General features: G+C 41.9%; 2 protein-coding genes across 2 annotated transcripts in view; both read right to left on the bottom strand.

Annotated features, from left to right (window-relative positions):
• Positions 1 to 1,301: 1,301 nt before the first annotated feature.
• On the bottom strand, positions 1,302 to 2,292 carry LOC137900253 (protein PIMREG-like). Its single transcript, XM_068744315.1, has 3 exons — positions 1,984 to 2,292; positions 1,478 to 1,785; positions 1,302 to 1,401 (listed from the first exon to the last, which is right to left on the bottom strand). The coding sequence occupies exons 1-3, from the start codon at positions 2,290 to 2,292 to the stop codon at positions 1,302 to 1,304; spliced, it is 717 nt and encodes a 238-aa protein (XP_068600416.1).
• A 2,642-nt stretch (positions 2,293 to 4,934) lies between these two features.
• The window catches only part of tmigd1 (transmembrane and immunoglobulin domain containing 1), a 73,000-nt gene continuing 58,455 nt past the window's right edge, over positions 4,935 to 19,479 (bottom strand). The window contains exons 3-7 of the mRNA XM_068744314.1: positions 6,844 to 6,922; positions 6,435 to 6,728; positions 5,216 to 5,503; positions 5,029 to 5,132; positions 4,935 to 4,946 (exon numbers count right to left, since the gene is read on the bottom strand). Of these exons, the coding sequence (XP_068600415.1) occupies positions 4,935 to 4,946; positions 5,029 to 5,132; positions 5,216 to 5,503; positions 6,435 to 6,728; positions 6,844 to 6,922 (777 nt within the window). The remainder of the gene's footprint in view (positions 4,947 to 5,028; positions 5,133 to 5,215; positions 5,504 to 6,434; positions 6,729 to 6,843; positions 6,923 to 19,479) is intronic.

The following is a 19,479-nucleotide window of genomic DNA, read 5'->3' as shown; positions in this document are numbered from 1 at the left end:
GGCACACTAGGGTGTAGGAGGGATGTAAAAACTTATAGCGGGGTCGACATGTAAAGCAAAGACGAGAAACAGAACATAGACAACGGACATATTATTCATCCAACGGAAGCAGGACGGCTCTTTGGGGCTGTAGTGGAGTAGATGCACCTTTAAAAATACAACATTGCATTGCGTCACCTGTTTTTCCGCCAGATTGAGCAATGCACTCCAAGGCTGAATGAACCAGTTATATTGTTAATACTGAATATTGATAAAGACTATCCTACCCATCCAACTCCAATGATCACAGTAGTTTTACGTAAATGTAATTTGGACAGCCAATACTTCAAACCCAATAAACTGAATAATGTACAGTTAAATAATTAATCTGTAGTTAACTATATATACACACAGTGTATATATTTAACCACTACAACCCCGCTGTTGGCGCGACACCAGGCTCGCTCTGCCATGCACGTCTCACATCACAAAATTAGTTACACAGAGAGTAGGTTTCCACAACTCGTGGTTTTAAAAGCATAATGTTATTGTTATTTTGCCATTTCAATTTACCTTCTTTACTACTCCACAATTTGGGAATACTTGAACCTTCTGCTGTAGGAAGAAAACAAATTTCCAAAGGATAAGCTTTTGATACGTTGAGACCGATAACAGGCGAGGCCACCGTTACTGGCCTTCCTGATTTGCTTAGTGCGCCTCGGGCCGGGCTGGTCGAGACCGTTACTCAGAATTTTGAATGTCAATACAGGAAGCGCTGCAAATACACTCCCAGTCCCAACTCTCTCAAGCACATTTTTGTCATTACATCTGGCTCCAGATGTAGACCCCCCCCCCCCTCCCCCTGGTGTCCCCGCCTCATCCAAACAGTAAATAGTACCAGAAACACAGAACCCTTACTAAATGACCTAGGAATGTTGTATGAGTGGGCGGAGGCGGGGGTCTACATCTGGCCCCTCCCCCTGGTGTCCCCGCCTCATCCAAATAGTGAATAGTACCAGAAACACAGAACCCTGACTAAATGACCTAGGAATGTTGTACGAGTGGGCCTCAAACTCCGCAGCAGTTGGGATTTTTCGGGTTGCAGGGCGTAAAGTGCAGCTGTGTCACTGCGGCCTACTCAGTGTGGAATGAAGGATGTATAAAATAAAACGAGAATGACACCCCACACAACCCCCTCACCACTGGGGTGTAACTTTATGCACCCCAAATAGATAATAAAACAACCCTGACAAACAGCAAAACTAAAGAATAGAGAATTACCGGCCAGCAAAAACATATATTTAACTGAAAATGAAGGCGCTTTACCCGTCATCCCTGCCAATCATGTTATCAAAGGCCTTGGATAGACGTTTGAGCCTCTTAAGGCCACTGGACACCGACTCCAAATCTTGGTCAAACTTTCTGTTATAAAAAAAAACAAACACTCAGAGCAGAGGAAACCGCAGCAAGCAGCTTTACATGCTTTTATGATACTCACGGCCTCTGGTTCCGTGTGCTCGGCGAGGCGAAGGGACTCCGCAATGCAGCCGTGCGAACCAGCTGCCTCCTACCGCCTCCCGTCTTGACGCTCCGTACGGCAGCCTCGGGAGTTCTTCGTCCTCGGGATCCCGGGGTACGCCGAGGTGTGGCTGCAGATCTCGGGGTGCGTCTGGGTGTTGCAGCTCGGCCAGGCACGTCTCTCGGCGTGCGAGAAGTTGATGCGCCAGAGTCTTCCTCGCCACACGTCCGACCCGGGGTCTCAACCAAGCACTCTTCCTGCGCAAATTCTCGTGTTCTCTGCAGCTTCTGGGTAAAAGGAGAGAAGATGAAGAAAAATGGAACGAAGCCATCAAATAACAAAAAAAAACGGTTTGTCACACATTTAAGTTAAACGAAATAAGGTGAAACTGACATTTTGTTATTTATGACGATTCATAAGGCATTAAAACTAGAAAAAACAACAACTTGAAATGACACAAATACCTCCAAAATAAATCCACGTACCTGATACGCTCCACTGATGGAGCTGCGGGCACTGCGAGTAAACCTGCGGACTGCGCCAGGTTGCGGCGGCTCCTTGCCGGTCTCCCAGGTTGGGTCCTCCGGGAGGGAGTTGGTTTGGATGGAACGCAGCGGGAGCCGCTTGCGCAAGGACATTCGCAGGGAGTTGAGTGAAGACGAAGAGCGAAGCTTACGGAAGTGATCGGGAACCTCTGGGGAGCTCTCGGCACCGTCAGACTCATCCAAAACCGTGTGCTGCCGCCAGACTCCGACCACGGCTCTGCCGACTCCATCCATCACCGAAGACGCCATGCTGAGTCCGGTTTAAAGAAAAGGACAGATGTAAATGCTACAGCAGGAAGCATTTATGTAGAATTACGCATAACAATAATCTAAACCAATCAACGTTAAGATTAGAAGTTTTTGTCTAATTTTTATTTGATCATTTTGTTTTTTGGCATGGCTACAAAGCTTTTTAAACTAGCTGTCGTTATGATTCCAAATAAAAAGCTTTGATGAGATGACGTCTTTCTCCCACATGGCTCGTAAGGCCTGTAATTATAATTCACGAACTACAAAACGAGAAGCGTCCTCCCGTTAGCTTACCTGTGCTACTAACAGCTAACGCGAGAACAAACAACAGCAAACGATCACGACTCACCTTCCCGTCCCGTTCCGTTTCTTGCTCTGATCGATCGCAGCTCGCCGCTGACGCCTTTTCTTTCTTTGACTGTTTGAATTTGGCGGCGGACCCGCTCGTTGTGCGTCGGACACGGAAAACAACGCCCTTCACGCAAATACGTCATGACGTCATGACGTAACAAGCTACGCTTCTGCGTCTCAAATCCTGGTTGCAGACGTTTGTCAGAAGTAAACGTAAGGAGTGTTTCATCAATCAGTGACCGTTTACTAAATTAGAATGCGCTTAATTTATCAATTAAAAACTTTTATATTTAACTTCATTCATAAATTGGCCTATTTAAAACGTTTTTATTTTGGTTATTTGGATGTTATTTATCTTCGATTCCATCACTTTGTCTTGGATGGCTGACCTATATAAGATATGTTTAGTTGTACTTTTAGGTGCAATGGTTTGTCCTTTTAAACTGAATAACTTTTTTGGGGGTGTTACAGATATAAATATGTGTGGAGGTACAATCCTAACCCATCTTTTGCCGGCATATGTGTTTTAATAAAAATATATTTTTTAAAATGACCAGCAGATGCCAGCACAAACCTTTTACATTGTCGTGGTCCTGTTGCTTAGCGTTTCAGCACTAACCCTATTTGATACAGTTGGCCTTTCAGGATTTTGGGACTTCTACGCCATACATTTTGTTTTATTTTGTAAAATCAGCTTCTGACATTTCAATGAGACACAATAAGGTGCATCCAGTAGGCGCAGCTTTCCCATGGCTGTACAGTGAAATTCATAGTTTTGAATCTGAATGTAGAAAATAATTAAAAACTACACACAAATGAGAACTTTAAGGTAAATTGATTAGCCTGGCATAAAAAGAGACCCAACGGAGCATGCATAATCAATCAGGTTCTTTTGCAACAGAGCCATGACTCAAACAGAAAACTTGTCTTCATCCTGTAAATCTAAATAATTACTTTCCAGCTTTCTGATCTGACGCTCTTGCCACTTATCTTGTCATTCATTGTCATTTTGCATCAGTGGTGTAATTTGTTTTAGATTAATTGTTAGTTTGCATCGGCGGTGTAAAATCATTTTATTTTTATTTTTCTAATGTTACGTTGCATCAATTGAGTTATTGAATATTGGTTTTATTTTTATTTGTATTGTTAAATTTGTATTGTTAATTGTGGATGATTTATGTACGAAGGACTTTCAACGGAAACAAGACCGCAAGGGCTCTTTTGAAATGCTCCTCTTAGACAGGATGTTTGACTTTATTTGTACTGTAATACATGCTACCGTGTGACTGTACTTGTACTCTAACATTCTATCTAATAAATATATTCATTCATATTCATGCAATCCCATTTGTTTTTTTTTCATTTTCTAACCGCTTATTCCGTAATCGGGTCGCGGGCCAAGCTGGAGCCAATCCCAGCAGTCAATGGGCGAGAGGCAGGGGACACCCTGGACAAGCCGCCAGTTCATCGCAGGGCAACACAGAGACAGACAACCAGCCACACACACACTCGCACCTACGGGCAATTTAGTGTCACCAATCAGCCTAGGCAGCATGTCTTTGGAGGTGGGAGGAAGCCGGAGAACCCGGAGAGAACCCACGCAGACACGGGGAGAACATGCAAACTCCTCACAGAATGGCCACAAGCCAGAGACTAACCTGCGACCATCTCGCTGTGAGGCAACAGTGCTTACCACTGCGCCACCGAGCCGCCCCATTTGCTTGTGTGTTTCTTTATTGGTAAGAACATGCAGATCTTGACTTTGACCCTCCACCATTAAGGGTGAATGTATAACGAGATTTTAACGACCCTTGATTATATTGTTGAGTCAGGAGTTAAAGTTCAGATATGGAAACCGTAAAAAAATGGCGATGGGGGACGCAGAAGCACATTTATTGCAAAGATATTAATGAACAAAAAGGAGTGGAGACCTAAAACATACTTCCGAATTACACAAAAAGTAGAGGCACAACGTTTTAGAGGGATCTCATGGGATCCCCCTGATATAATAATCAAATGCTCAAACAATAGATAGCATCCCACATTCATATAAAATTAATAACTAAACAAATAAAAGTTTATTTACATTACCGTTGATCATTCATCTGGAAAATACTTGCAAGCTGTTGCTAAGCAGCCGGTGACTGCACAGTAGCTTTGGTAGAAAGGCATGAGAGACTATTGGTCTTTAAAAGACGCATTTCCTATGTTAGTGTTTTGATCTTGTGCACCGAGAACAAACCGGGGTTGTCATCGCGTCTTCAGTCCTTCGATGGAATACAAAAGAAAAGCTACTTGAAGCACTGTCAGAAGAGAAAAAGAATTAGGGGGCTCTGTTTGCAAGTGAGTCAGAATAAATCTTCATGATCTGCATGTGTTCTTTACCTTTACGATCATCTGCCACCGTGCAATAACAGCAAGAAGCACAGTTAGACCGACGACTACCAGCCCTGCTATCATGGGAATCAATGGGAATTTGATGGTCTTATCTACATATGAAAAGAAGACCACGATTAATTATCAAATACACCTGTTCAAATTCAAGTTGGAAAATGTGATCACATGACCTGACCTGTTAATGAGACAAAGAAAAGCTTAGTGTGTACTCCATAGATGGACGAATTCGCCAAACACTGAAATGTGCCATCATGTAAGCCTCTCGTTGCCTTTTGGGCAGATAGCTGGCTCAGGAATTCGTCATTGGTCACTGAGAAGCCGCCAGCTCCGAGATCCACTTGGCTTCCATTCAGGGTCCAAGACACAGATGAGACTGCTGGATTGGCCCAGATGTCACACTGCAGGATTAGCACCGTTTCTTCTTCTACGAGAACGTCCTCCGAGCCAAAAAGCTGCGGGCCATCTGAAGGGGACATCACAGGAGGGTGATTAAACTTTTATAACAAAGTTTAATCAAAGAAACCTTTCTAGATAACTAAACACGAGATAGACTATTCTCTACTATGCCTGCCATTTTAGCAACCATGCTAGTCTGTAAATGTTCTCGAGGGGTACAGGAATCTCCATGAAAAAACAAAACACTTCTGTCAAGGATTTTCAATTAAAATAATAAACACCATATCATAAATATCAATTACATTAGGCACCAGGTACAGGCTACAGAACAGTTGGACCAATGATAGGCGTATGCATGCAGAATTCAATAATTAACTAGAAAAGCACTCAGAGAGCGCAGACCTCCGCCGAGCAGCTCATTCCCCTCCTAATTGGATTCACACCGTCCACATGGTGATCTGGATCATCACCAAAAGGGTCTAAATTGTTCTCGGTATCTTTATACACCAACCATGAAAAGTAAAAGTGAATCAGAGTTGATGTGTATTTTTAACTGATTTTTTAATCACTAAATGGGGTTTTCAATGTTAAAATATATTCATTTTTTTTCCTAACGTCATGGTGGATCCGATCCAGATGAAATTCGGTGGTAGGATAGAGGTCCCCACCCTACATGACTGCGTCAAATTCCATAAACATCGGTCAATAATTAACCAAGATAGAGGAATTTTAACTGATATGTTAGTGAAAATGTCAAACGGGTCCAGAATCCAGGATCTATTCTGGATCCTCACCACAATGTAATCTTGTTCCTGGTAATATTCCCAACATTTTCTCCGTCCAGAACTTCTTGAGTTATCTTGCTAACAGTTGGACAAACAAACGGCGGCGATCACCGAACCCCCTCCTCGACGCAGGTAATAGCGATATCGTTAAAACTAATGCTAGATGCTTGTGTTATTAAAAACATCATCCAGATATCATCTGAAGGGGCTTACATGTAACATTCAGAGTGACCGAGTCACTAATTGTCTCATTTTTGCTCAGGTGGCAGGTGAATGTGACGCCGTTGTCTTCATGGATGGTGGGCGTAATACAAACACTGCTGCGACCCTCCTTATTGCCTTCCTTCAGAATGACGGCAGCGCCATTCCTCAGCCAGACTAACTCTTCAGGAACCAGAGGGTCACGGCCTCCTCCATCAAGCTGACAAATCAGAGACACCGTCTCATTCAGCTTAGTCTCTATCACACCATCACCGTTGGCTTCCGGAACGGAGTGGATCTCGATACCTGTGAAAAGGAAATGTAGAAAGAGTTTACAGATGAAGTAAGAAAGAAAAAGACGTCCTCAGAATAAATGAGCTGAAAGAAGTTGTTCAGTTTGTCTCAGTGAGAGGACACTGACCCAATGTCTGGGTTGAATAGAGCAGGAGCAAATAGAAAAGAGGACGTTTGGACTTCAACTTCATTTTACTCTTCTGTACCTGCAGTTAAGGGAAAACAAGCAGAACAATCATCTGTTCAGGGTTAATTTGATATGAATATGATCTAATGATCAATCTAAATGTAAAAAAAAAACAAAATGATGCTAAAATACAGCTGCTTATTTCACTTGAGCAACATGAACATTGCTTTGTGTTCCCTGACTTGTGGGATGGTGGCTATAAAATAAAAACTTAGAATGAAGAATAGCTCTGTAAATTTGAACGGCGTCGAGTCTCCCCTAATTCTAAAAGAGATATACCCTCTTGAAAACTTGGACATCTGTTTCCCCAAAAATAAATCCGAAGCAATTTGTATTTAATTAAAGGAATTTTACACCCTGATTTTAACAGAGCTAAAATAAAGTAAAGCTGTTCCTGTCCGATAAAGATCCTGACAAAAATCATTAACATGAATAATTATAAGAATAACAATTAATGTCATCAAGTTGAAAAGAGTACATTATTATAATGGAATTTTTATTTGCCTTCCAAAATAGTCAATTGAAACACGCATCAAGAGAAGACAAGGTAGCATACTTACGTGTATCCCTCGTCTTCTGTTAGCTCATCTAGCTTCACCTGCAGATGAAAGGGACTAAATGGTTTCCCATCATTCTGCTTTCCTGTTCCTGCCAACGCCCCCTCATTGATCCCACCCTAGATTCTTTTTATTTTACGGCTGCATACTTATAATTTGCAAACACAAGGGAAGGCTTTATAGGCTATAATCATTACAATGGCACTAAAACCTTCTGGGTGTGGATTCAAGGACTACAATACACATCCAAAACGTTATTTTAAAATATTAGTATTTCAGAGGCTTTTAAAGACTTGAGTCCACAATCATCTTTTATTCTACTTTTATTAATTTAATTTCAATATCAACTTTGCACAATCTATATTTCCTGTGTTCGTTTCGAGCCTTGCACTGCTTTCTCTGTTTTAGAGTTTTATACTAGCGAGAAGAATCAAGTACGTAACAGAGGCTCAAAATTCATTAAATGAATTTAAGCTTAGTAGTTAACGCACTACTTAGGTTAACATAAGTTAACAAGTTCATAGCCTGGTTTGATATTGAGAAACATACTTTAACTTAGATTTATATAATACAAGTCTGAATATGGATCCTAAATGGCTTCATTGATTGATACTGATCCCGCGACACCTTGTAGGTCTTTACTATGTTGTTACGGCAGTAACAAGAATTCTGTAGTAAAGTTCGTTAACAAGCAGTTAAGTAATGATTATTTAAGTACTCTATTAACGTCTAGCTTTTGTCAGTGTCAGTTCTTGTCCTGTAGATGGCACTGTGGTTGCATGACTAATTACACCTTTTCAAAATAAACATTATTCACATCACATTTACATGTACATGATGGGAATATCAGGAATACTCCTGGTTTTAACGTTGTATGCAGCACTGTTGCTTCTGGTTCAAATCATTTTCTGGAGTTTGCATTTTCTGTTCAAACATATTCAGAACTGATGAATTGGAGATGAATTGTTGATTCACACACAGTGTATTTGGCCATAGGAACCAGTCCAGTGTTTGGAGGTCGTCGAACCAACACCTCACTTGTTGACAACAGATTATGCTGTGGGTTAGGGTTAGAAGGTAAACATTTAATCCAGGATAATTCCAACATAACTTCGTTCATCTGGCTTTCAGAGTGTGGCGTTGTTTCATTCTGCAGCGCCACCAGAGTGCGTCTGGTAACTGCAGTGTGTCTTCAGGTCCAACTTGAGTCTGTCACTGAGTTCTGAAGTTCTGAAAGCATTTTGTTAGAAACAAAACATGAATCATTGTTGAACCATTGTCAGAGAAAACTAGAAAACGACAATCAGAGATTGCAGACCCTCGCCTCCAATAGACTATTGGATCTTGTGAGACAGTAAACAGGGCTTCCGGATCAGAGGGGCCCAACCTGCTCTAGCTTGCTGCTCCGGAACGTACTACAAGACTCCTTCTGGACTCTTTTTCCCATCATGCCATTCGTGTCCCTCCCTCTTAAAGTGGCAGTTTACAGCACAGGCACGATTCCAGATGTAAAAATAATTCTAGAATCTGGATCCAGATCCGGATCAACGCCATTCTCGGGGAGGACCGAGCCACGGACAGAACTTTGCTTGTGTAAAATTTTCAAGTTGATTGGGTTACTAGTTTTTGACTTATGCGCTCGGACAGACAAACAAACAAACGCACCCAATTGCAATACTCTCGCCTCCTCTTCGGCGAGGGTAATCATCTTCTCCATTGAAAGCAAGGTGAGCGTTTCACCAAGTCCATCATCAGATGCTGACAACGTCTCTGAGGTAGACGAGCAAGTTAATGGAAAAGTCAATGGAAAAGTCAATGGACGCGTCCGTCCAACATTATGTCATGCGCACACATTAAACACACATCAAAATCATGTTTCATCGAGTCCATTAAAAAAATCCCCATTGTTGTGCAGTGATCAGTTATACACGCGCATCATGGCGCATGCGCAGAATGGCAACGCCATTAGAATCACAAAAGGAGAGTCATTTCAAAGAAGGCGTCATGAGATCTTGACCAAGCAAAAATTATCAGAACATAAATAAGAAATCAAAAACTCTGTGATACTCTAAAACATGTATCCTCAATAGTCTGTGTCCCTTTAACAGGCCTAGATAGAGGTTTGTGTGTCACAGCATCAGAATCAATTACACATAAAACATGAATCCCATTCATCAATAACTGAACAATAGGATGCTGTTCATAAGCTTCGTGTTTTAACGTGTATTGCTGCTGTTTGAGCTCATATCTCCTTGTATCATTAAGTTTAAACATCAGTTGAGCTGTGTTTAGACTAAGCACGTGAGATGCAAACACAAACTGTGTTTGCATCTCACGTGAACCGGAGGGCGATCCGTCAGTCAGCCAATCCGAGCCAGCCACAGAGACGGAGGGACCCCCGCCCCCTCCACGACACCGCTGTTGATCACCCCTTATCTGGCCTCTGTCCCTCAGTGGTTCCGGTTACTCCCTCATCCAGCGTCCCATCTGTTCACAATTGAAGCACACGCCTGGTCATCGTTCCTCCACAGCATGAGAGCATGTTCCCTTTCTCATTCGTGACGATGTCTCCCACGGGACGTCCTCTCACGGGAGGCACGCTGCCTTGAGACATCGAGCGTTGCATGCTCTCTGGAGGAAAGACTTTTTCTTCTTCTTTCTTCTTCTTTCTTAGCATGTTTGACGTCGCGCATTCAATCGGTCAGTCTGTTGTTAGCCCCACCTATCATGCTCGAGTGAGCAGTGTGGGCTGGTGGGGGGCACTGGACCCTCAGTGGAGTGGACCCCGAGGTGGACGATGAACTCTGGTCGTGGACGGTGGGAGGAGGCACCCAACCCTCAGTGGCTGGAACAGAGTGACCCGCGGGGGCCAAACTCCAGTACAGTGGAGCAGTTTGTGGAGCAAAGGAAAACAATTAGTTCCTGCATATTGTATTATATCATATTACATCAATCAACTTGAACCACTGAGCCTAGCATGCTATCATCTTTTGGAACATAGACCTGAGACATGTTAAAGCGAAGGAAGCAAATAGTAGGAGAATAGCACTCACAGGAGTAATGGCTTCCAACAGAATACAATTTTCTTTTTTTATTATAATGATTAAAGGCACAAAGACATTTGTGCCACTATCCCTCCTCTTGAGGCGTGGCAACGCCCACGGCTCAATATTGCTGCCCATATGTAGACGTGAATGTCCTATTTGATGATGCCATTGCTATCAATGACCTGGTAAGTTTATGTATCTTATAAAATAGTTTTTTTTTCCCTATCTGTCCTTCCCTCCATGATTATCTACTTGTTCTTTCCTACCTAGACATGCTGAATTGTGTGTTTTTCTTTACTTGGCGCTCTGCAGTAATGCGCCCAGTGTCCTATCTCACACCTTCCTTCCACCCCCTCCTCTGGCACCCCGACCTCTCTGATAAGGTCTACGTCTGTCCCGCTAAAACACTTCCTCTTTACCATCAAAAACATATCATTAGACTTCTCGTTCGTCTTGTTGTCTTTTCACGCTACTCTCTCTTCATGTTTTCCCCGTGCAATAAATTCAGACAGAGTTAAGTTTGGCAAGGTGACAGAATGCTCCGTCAGCCATTGGCTGATTTCTGGGTTACAGGTTTTGTTTTCGAGACGGAGCACATTCTTTAATTGTTGCCGGTACGGAGCGGCCTCATTATTAGCATCATGAAGGGCACTGTTCTGTGTTCTGTTTAAACATTTCTTTCTAGTCCTGCTCTGAAGTCATCAATAACTTCATCAGACTTTGGCTTTGTTTGTCCTATTTTACTGTAGTTTAACTCTTTGTCTAAACACCTCTCTCTCTTGCATTTAGTCTGGGTTTGACTTTGGTTAAGTGGGCGGACAAAAACGGTGGGGCGCTACTTTTTTATTCATGTCACTCCCGAGTGGAGGTGCAGATGGGTAAATTCCTCTTTTCTAATTTTGGTTTAGTACAAAGGTTATTTATTCTTCAGCGTTTACTTATTCTATTCTAAACCCCTTTCTTGCTATATAGAATTCCACATGTGACTTAACTCAGAGAGAATCCCCCTAATGGGGCGAAGTGCAACTCCCGAGATGCAATCTTCTAGAGCAAACCTTTGTTTGCTCCGGCTTCTCGCTCGGCGTCCTAACACAGAGTTGCATATCGTTTCAGACCCTCCATTCTGGTCACCACTAACCTTCATGAATGAGTTCACAAAGTCTTCCCCAGTGACGGTTTTGCGTTGACACCGTGAGGTTCCAGACCGTCCAGCCGTGCAGTGATCCCATGAGGTCTCAGGCTGTTTTACTGTTACAACTTTGACTCATTCCGTTCATCCACATGAAACATTTATTCACAGACACGTGCACACAGTTTTAAGTCTAGACTTTAACAACAACAACTTTGTGTGCTTTATTTTTATTCCAGGCCTTTACATCCGCATTTAATTATTTATTTATTGAGGCCTCTAAATTTACTGACGTCGTATGCGCTGCTCAATAGGATCGTACCAGAACCCTACTAGCTTTCTTTCGACAAGACTGTGTCGATCTTTCAGGTACTGCGCAATAGGACCGCTGCTACCCCTATTTGCTCGTCTTAAGAAACATTACTGTTTCACAGTGATGTGCGGTGAGGTCAGATTTACAAATAAATGAACATACAACTTATTCATCATTTGATTGGCAACATTTAAAGTGTTTTGTTTAAAAATTCGTACCAGCATTTTTTACATATTGTCACAAACCTGGCTCATCAGTTTATGACAAAAAGGGGAGACCACACATAATCTGCGTATTTACAAGAGATTTAATGAAATTATTCAACTCTGCGTATCAGTGTGCGTGCAGCGTTGAATGTGTGTGGATGCGTGTGTTGATCAGTTAAAGTTTAACTGATGTTTAACTGTTAAACACATGTTCTGAGACGTGTCTGTGTGTGGATGAGGGGGCGTGTCCGTGTCCAGCTGGGGATGCGCCGAGAGAGATAACGGAACGGAATGGCAGAGTTATGCCAGCGATGGAGGAAAAGCTGGGCTTCATTTGGCAGCTTATGTTCTCCAGAACGTTTCAGAACGCTCGTTCACATCCAATGGACTCTCTGTCAGGCCCAGTCCGCCGCGGTTCTGCTCGAATCGGTCCCAGAAACGGCCAGACGGCGGTCTCACGGGCTCGAAGCAGCAACAGTGCAATATAATATATAAATAGAATAACATCTCTCGGTTCTCCTTTTCCTTAGCTTTGTGTACGCTAATGTTGAGTCTCCGCTGTCCATCCAAAGCCAGGTCTACCCGGGACGTCTCAAAAGTTTCTAGCGCAATTTGACCATGAATACGCGCGGTCGCTGCTCGTGTTTGTTGGAGGCTTCTCGGTAAATTCTTCATGTCGCAATATCCCATCCGAGTCCAGACATCTTCAGAAGTTGAGAAAAGAAGGCAGGAAAAGCAGAAAACACGGGTTCTTGCTTGACGTCCAGACGTCCAGACAGCCAGCGCTTCCGTGTTTACAAGCCCGTCTCGAACGAGCGGATCAGCTGATGAGTGGCTGAATCACTCACGGGTCTCCTATCGGCTGGAGGCCATATTACACATGGCCTCATTCTGCAGTATTTTAATGCCGCTGAGCACAAGAACACGTGACGCACTAATTGTATTATTAAAAATGAAAAAATCATAAAATATATAATATAATATCACTGATGTTATATTATATGATTTTTATATTATTTTTTATAATACAAATACATGATTTTTATATGATTTTATATGATGACAGGTGAGGCTGTGCCCCACTTGCCTCCCCTGACTGCGCGTCACTGCTGTTTCAGCGCGATGAGAAACATCTCCATCCGCTATGAGGTCTCCCACTGACTGCGTCCTTCTGGAGCTTCCGCGTTAGGGCTAATCCCTACCCGCCTTCTCGAGGAAAAAAAGAAAAAGGGTGTCTTGCCTTCAGGCTGGTCTGCTCTCTGGTTCGGATCCCGTCAACCCGATCCCCAGGGACTGGCCCGCGAAGGATTGGCCCCGGAAAAGGGTCTTAGTGAATTAGAGCGTGCACCCTCTAATCAATTCTTCCAAGCCAGCCCACTGCAGACGGGTGTATTGGATCCTGCCGACAACGCCAATTAATGTCAGGTTTGTGACACTGTAAAAGAGAGAAAATCAGAACCAAGCCCCAAAGATTCAACCCAATAACCATTTACTTGCGGTAAGAAACGAGACTAGTATTCTTTCTTTCAGCAAGGGAGAATGGAGCTGCTCTCTAGCCGTGCCATCGACTCTCCCAGCAAGGGAGAGTGGCTGCTGCTAGCCTCGTCCTCGATTCTCAGAGAAACAGCTGTCAGAACTATCACACTTTAACTATTTTGTTTTAAAAATTATCATAAACAATACCTTGTGTTTGTTTATGATAATCACAAGGTATGATGGCATCTAGAGATGCACAAATAGACCATTTAAAAATAATTAACATTATTTCCTTTATTTCCAGAGTGGGACAGTGATATGTCATCTATTCTCTTCCTGCTGCATCTTCTCACACCACAACCGACTGGAAGAAAAGGGCCCAAGAAAATCAGCATTGAAGAGGCAACAGATCACCTGGTTAAATTTCAAAAGGTTTGTGAAATGCACTATTTAATTCAAAATACTGCAGTTAATTAACTTTTTTAAGCAAATTAATTATAATGTGATTTGTTTATTGTGTTTCAGTCATGTCAAAGCCTTGAGGATCATCTGATGACCACTAAAGGGGCCTCTCAGCCATATCTTCTTGCCACAGGAATTTCAAAAGCGCAGGTTTTCACCTTTTTCATTGTCTTGGACAAAAAACTTGTACCATGTCAGTCGTGTACATCCTTGGGGGCTTTTGATGAACTATTTAAATCTCTCATTTTGTCTTCAGTGTGAAGTATGATGATTCTCTATCCAGCCTGTTCACATTTTTGCAGACAAATGTGTACAATATTGCCATAGGCAGAACTGAAGAAACTCCAAGAGTCAAAGAGCTGAGAGCAAGGCTGTTGAACAAGTTCTAACTGATATATACACCCAAAAATGTTAAGGTGCTTCCTCTGCACTTCATCCTTTAGTACAGTTGTGCTTTTGTTCAGTCACCTAAAACTAATTCATGGAATGTATCCAGGGAAAAGTCTCAGGCTGAAATGTGGTTAGACAGGTTGTTGTTTACAGTTCTCTAGTTATTCTGGCTTCAGGAGGCATTTGATTAAGATTCATGCCTTAACTGATAATATTTGTGTTCCACATAACAATTCTCAGGTTATAAGTGAACTACCCTCAACTTGATCGCAGTGCCAAAATTCTGTATCAGTCATTCCAATGTCCAGTCACAAGAAAGATGTGTTTGCTTCCATTTCAAGTGTTTTGATGCCCAAATGTCATACGGATGTGATTCCCAATTTTATGTTGTGTCAGAAAAATGTATCATCTAATTAGAATGAAATCCATATGAACTTGTTTATGTGTTTCAATAGGAGTAACTTCAGTGGTTTCTCATGTTACACAATGTTGCATAAATACTGCTGTAATGTATTTATTGCTCTTATGACAAATTGTTATTTATTTTGTATGTTATTGACTACTTTATACAACTTCAGCTGTACTGTTGTGACCTTGAACGTGGTCTAAATGTTAAATAAACACTGCGTTGCAAATAGTACATTGCCAGCAGTATATTTTCCATAATAGAAATAATAAGTAGAAATTTTAACTCTAAAAAAGGGTTAAATTAAATACATTTTAGGTGTTCATTTAAACACTGGTAATGAGTAAATATTTTAACCCTCTTTTAGTGTTACATATACTCTATATCAGAGTATAACTTTAACACCTGAGGAGTACAATTTTAACTCAGAAAAGGGGGTTTAAGATTAACTCAAAAAAATTAGTTACTTTTACTCAGCTCTGGAGTACATGCGTTGGTCACGCATGTACACTAAAATGGAGTTGTTTTTGACTCGCAGGGAGTTTATTCCATAAGTCAAAATTTGCTGTACTGCTACTCATTGGTGAATTAATGATAAACACATTTGCAGATTTATCTAACAATTAAGGCTCATTATATAAACCTGTAGCTACAGAAAATAGATGGATGGAAGGAAGGAAAGCTTTATGAACTCATACTTTTTAAGAGCTCAGGGAGAAATTAGTCAAGAAAAATAAGATGGGAATATCTCATCTGAAAGGATCAACCGGCCTCTAGTCGACAGCGAAGTAGCAGGAAGAAGTAAAAAAACCGAACAAGGGTCTACTCCATAGACATAGTATATAATCACATATGAAACATGACACATATCTAACTGACAGGGTAGGAATAAATTAGGGCCCCCGTCCCAGAAGGAGGGTGTAAGTGTAACGGAGTAAATATGAATGCAGTTAAATCCTGCATAAAGGGGATTTATTTATTTTCTATTAAAGTATTTGTCTCGTTTTTGACTTAACTCAGAGAGAATCCCCCTAATGGGGCGAAGTGCAGCTCCCGAGATGCAATCTTCTAGAGCAAACCTTTGTTTGCTCCGGCTTCTCGCTCGGCGTCCTAACACAGAGTTGCATATCGTTTCAGACCCTCCATTCTGGTCACCACTAACCTTCATGAATGAGTTCACAAAGTCTTCCCCAGTGACGGTTTTGCGTTGACACCGTGAGGTTCCAGACCGTCCAGCCGTGCAGTGATCCCATGAGGTCTCAGGCTGTTTTACTGTTACAACTTTGACTCATTCCGTTCATCCACATGAAACATTTATTCACAGACACGTGCACACAGTTTTAAGTCTAGACTTTAAAAACAACAACAACTTTGTATGCTTTATTTTTATTCCAGGCCTTTACATCCGCATTTAATTATTTATTTATTGAGGCCTCTAAATTTAATGACGTCGTATGCGCTGCTCAATAGGATCGTACCAGAACCCTACTAGCTTTCTTTCGACAAGACTGTGTCGATCTTTCAGGTACTGCGCAATAGGACCGCTGCTACCCCTATTTGCTCGTCTTAAGAAACATTACTGTTTCACAGTGACGTGCGGTGAGGTTTGTGTCTGGCGAGGCACAGTCAGATTTACAAATAAATGAACCTACAGCTTATTCATCATTTGATTGGCAACATTTAAAGTGTTTTATTTAAAAATTCGTACCAGCATTTTTTACATATTGTCACAAACCTGGCTCATCAGTTTATGACAAAAAGGGGAGACCACACATAATCTGCGTATTTACAAGAGATTTAATGAAATTATTCAACTCTGCGTATCAGTGTGCGTGCAGCGTTGAATGTGTGTGGATGCGTGTGTTGATCAGTTAAAGTTTAACTGATGTTTAACTGTTAAACACATGTTCTGAGACGTGTCTGTGTGTGGATGAGGGGGCGTGTCCGTGTCCAGCTGGGGATGCGCCGAGAGAGATAACGGAACGGAACGGCATAGTTATGCCAGCGATGGAGGAAAAGCTGGGCTTCATTTGACAGCTTATGTTCTCCGGAACGTTTCAGAACGCTCGTTCACATCCAATGGACTCTCTGTCAGGCCCAGTCCGCCGCGGTTCTGCTCGAATCGGTCCCAGAAACGGCCAGACGCCGGTCTCACGGGCTCGAAGCAGCAACAGTGCAATATAATATATAAATAGAATAACATCTCTCGGTTCTCCTTTTCCTTAGCTTTGTGTACGCTAATGTTAAGTCTCCGCTGTCCATCCAAAGCCTGGTCTACCCGGGACGTCTCAAAAGTTTCTAGCGCAATTTGACCATGAATACGCGCGGTCGCTGCTCGTGTTTGTTGGAGGCTTCTCGGTAAATTCTTCATGTCGCAATATCCCATCCGAGTCCAGACATCTTCAGAAGTTGAGAAAAGAAGGCAGGAAAAGCAGAAAACACGGGTTCTTGCTTGACGTCCAGACAGCCAGCGCTTCCGTGTTTACAAGCCCGTCTCGAACGAGCGGATCAGCTGATGAGTGCGCTGAATCACTCACGGGTCTCCTATCGGCTGGAGGCCATATTATACATGGCCTCATTCTGCAGTATTTTAATGCCGCTGAGCACAAGAACACGTGACGCACTAATTGTGTTATTAAAAATGAAAAAATCATAGAATATATAATATAATATCACTGATGTTATATTATATATTATATGATTTTTATATTATTTTTTATAATACAAATACATGATTTTTATATGATTTTATATGATGACAGGTGAGGCTGTGCCTCACTTGCCTCCCCTGACTGCGCGTCACTGCTGTTTCAGCGCGATGAGAAACATCTCCATCCGCTATGAGGTCTCCCACTGACTGCGTCCTTCTGGAGCCTCCGCGTTAGGGCTAATCCCTACCCGCCTTCTCGAGGAAAAAAAGAAAAAGGGTGTCTTGCCTTCAGGCTGGTCTGCTCTCTGGTTTGGATCCCGTCAACCCGATCCCCAGGGACTGGCCCGCAAAGGATTGGCCCCGGAAAAGGGTCTTAGTGAATTAGAGTGTGCACCCTCTAATCAATTTTCATGAAATACAGTGAGGGAGAAGGGTTTTAATGATCAGGTGTTTTCACGAGTGATTTATGAATTAGTTATTTACACTTTTTGACTCTATTTTTTGAAAGTATATTTGTTGTTTCATTTATTTTCTATCTTGTGGATATATTGGGTTCATTTTTTAATTATTTTCTAGCAAAAATAAATAAATAAATAATAATAAATATGTAAAATATATGTTTGTTTATAATTGCAATTTTTTATTTACTTTGGAAATGTATTCAATGTATGTATTTTAGAGGAATGGCTTGTTGAGTAGTGGAGAGGGGGTAGGTTCAAAAAAAGCTAATGCTTCATCCTACTCCTTTTCGGACATGTTTTGTTTGTATTATTATTGTTAATTTGACTCTGTTATTGTTGGTTTGACTATTATCATTTTTTTTTCGGTTTGTTGTTTTCTATTTGTCTTTTAATTTGCATGTTCGAAATAAAGCATTCAAATCAAATCAAATCAAATCAAATTCTTCCAAGCCAGCCCACTGCAGACGGGTGTATTGGATCCTGCCGACAACGCCAATTAATGTCAGGTTTGTGACACTGTAAAAGAGAGAAAATCAGAATCAAGCCCCAAAGATTCAACCCAATAACCATTTACTTGCGGTAAGAAACGAGACTAGTATTCTTTCTTTCAGCAAGGGAGAATGGAGCTGCTCTTTAGCCGTGCCATCGACTCTCCCAGCAAGGGAGAGTGGCTGCTGCTAGCCTCGTCCTCGATTCTCAGAGAAACAGCTCCCCTCCAGCTGGTTTTATTAGCAGATAAGAATGTGTACGTGCGTAAATCACCCAGACATGAAGACTCCAACCTTGAGCAGATAGCTCTTCCAGACAACACAAAGTGTTCACTTCTTCAGTCTAGTCAGCATATTAACAGATCTACGATTGTCACATACTTTATGAATATCTTGAGTAAGATTATGAAGGATAAATGGCATTAAAAGAACCATGACATAACTACTGCTAGTCATTGGTGAATTAATGATAAACACATTTGCAGATTTATCTAACAATTAAGGCTCATTATATAAACCTGTAGCTACAGAAAATAGATGGATGGAAGGAAGGAAAGCTTTATGAACTCATACTTTTTAAGAGCTCAGGGAGAAATTAGTCAAGAAAAATAAGATGGGAATATCTCATCTGAAAGGATCAACCGGCCTCTAGTCGACAGCGAAGTAGCAGGAAGAAGTAAAAAAACCGAACAAGGGTCTACTCCATAGACATAGTATATAATCACATGTGAAACATACAATACAATACTTTATTAATCTGTCCCTTTGAGGGCAATTTGGTTCACAGCAGTTTGAACCGCAGTTTGAACCGCAGTTTGAACCGCATGCGGTTCAAACCCGCGGGCAATGCAGGTGAAGTGTCTTGCCTTAGGACACAACGACAGTGTACACAAGCGCCTCTGTCACATGACACATATCTAACTGACAGACGGTAATAAATTAGGGCCCCGTCCCAGAAGGAGGGTGTAAGTGTAACGGAGTAAATATGAAT

The sequence above is a fragment of the Brachionichthys hirsutus genome, chromosome 10, assembly GCF_040956055.1.
Source record: "Brachionichthys hirsutus isolate HB-005 chromosome 10, CSIRO-AGI_Bhir_v1, whole genome shotgun sequence".
Classification (NCBI taxonomy): domain Eukaryota; kingdom Metazoa; phylum Chordata; class Actinopteri; order Lophiiformes; family Brachionichthyidae; genus Brachionichthys; species Brachionichthys hirsutus.
The sequence above is the reverse complement of the archived record's forward strand: the minus strand, read 5'-3'. Positions and strand labels throughout refer to the sequence as shown.

Excerpts from the sequence above, each read along its gene's own strand:
- LOC137900253 (XM_068744315.1), bottom strand. The coding sequence starts at position 2,292 with ATGGCGTCTTCGGTGATGGATGGAGTCGGCAGAGCCGTGGTCGGAGTC. Across the intron at positions 1,786-1,983 it reads CCATCAGTGGAGCGTATCAG|AAGCTGCAGAGAACACGAGA; the intron begins GTACGTGGATTT and ends CCTTTTACCCAG. Across the intron at positions 1,402-1,477 it reads AGCACACGGAACCAGAGGCC|AAAGTTTGACCAAGATTTGG; the intron begins GTGAGTATCATA and ends TTTTTATAACAG.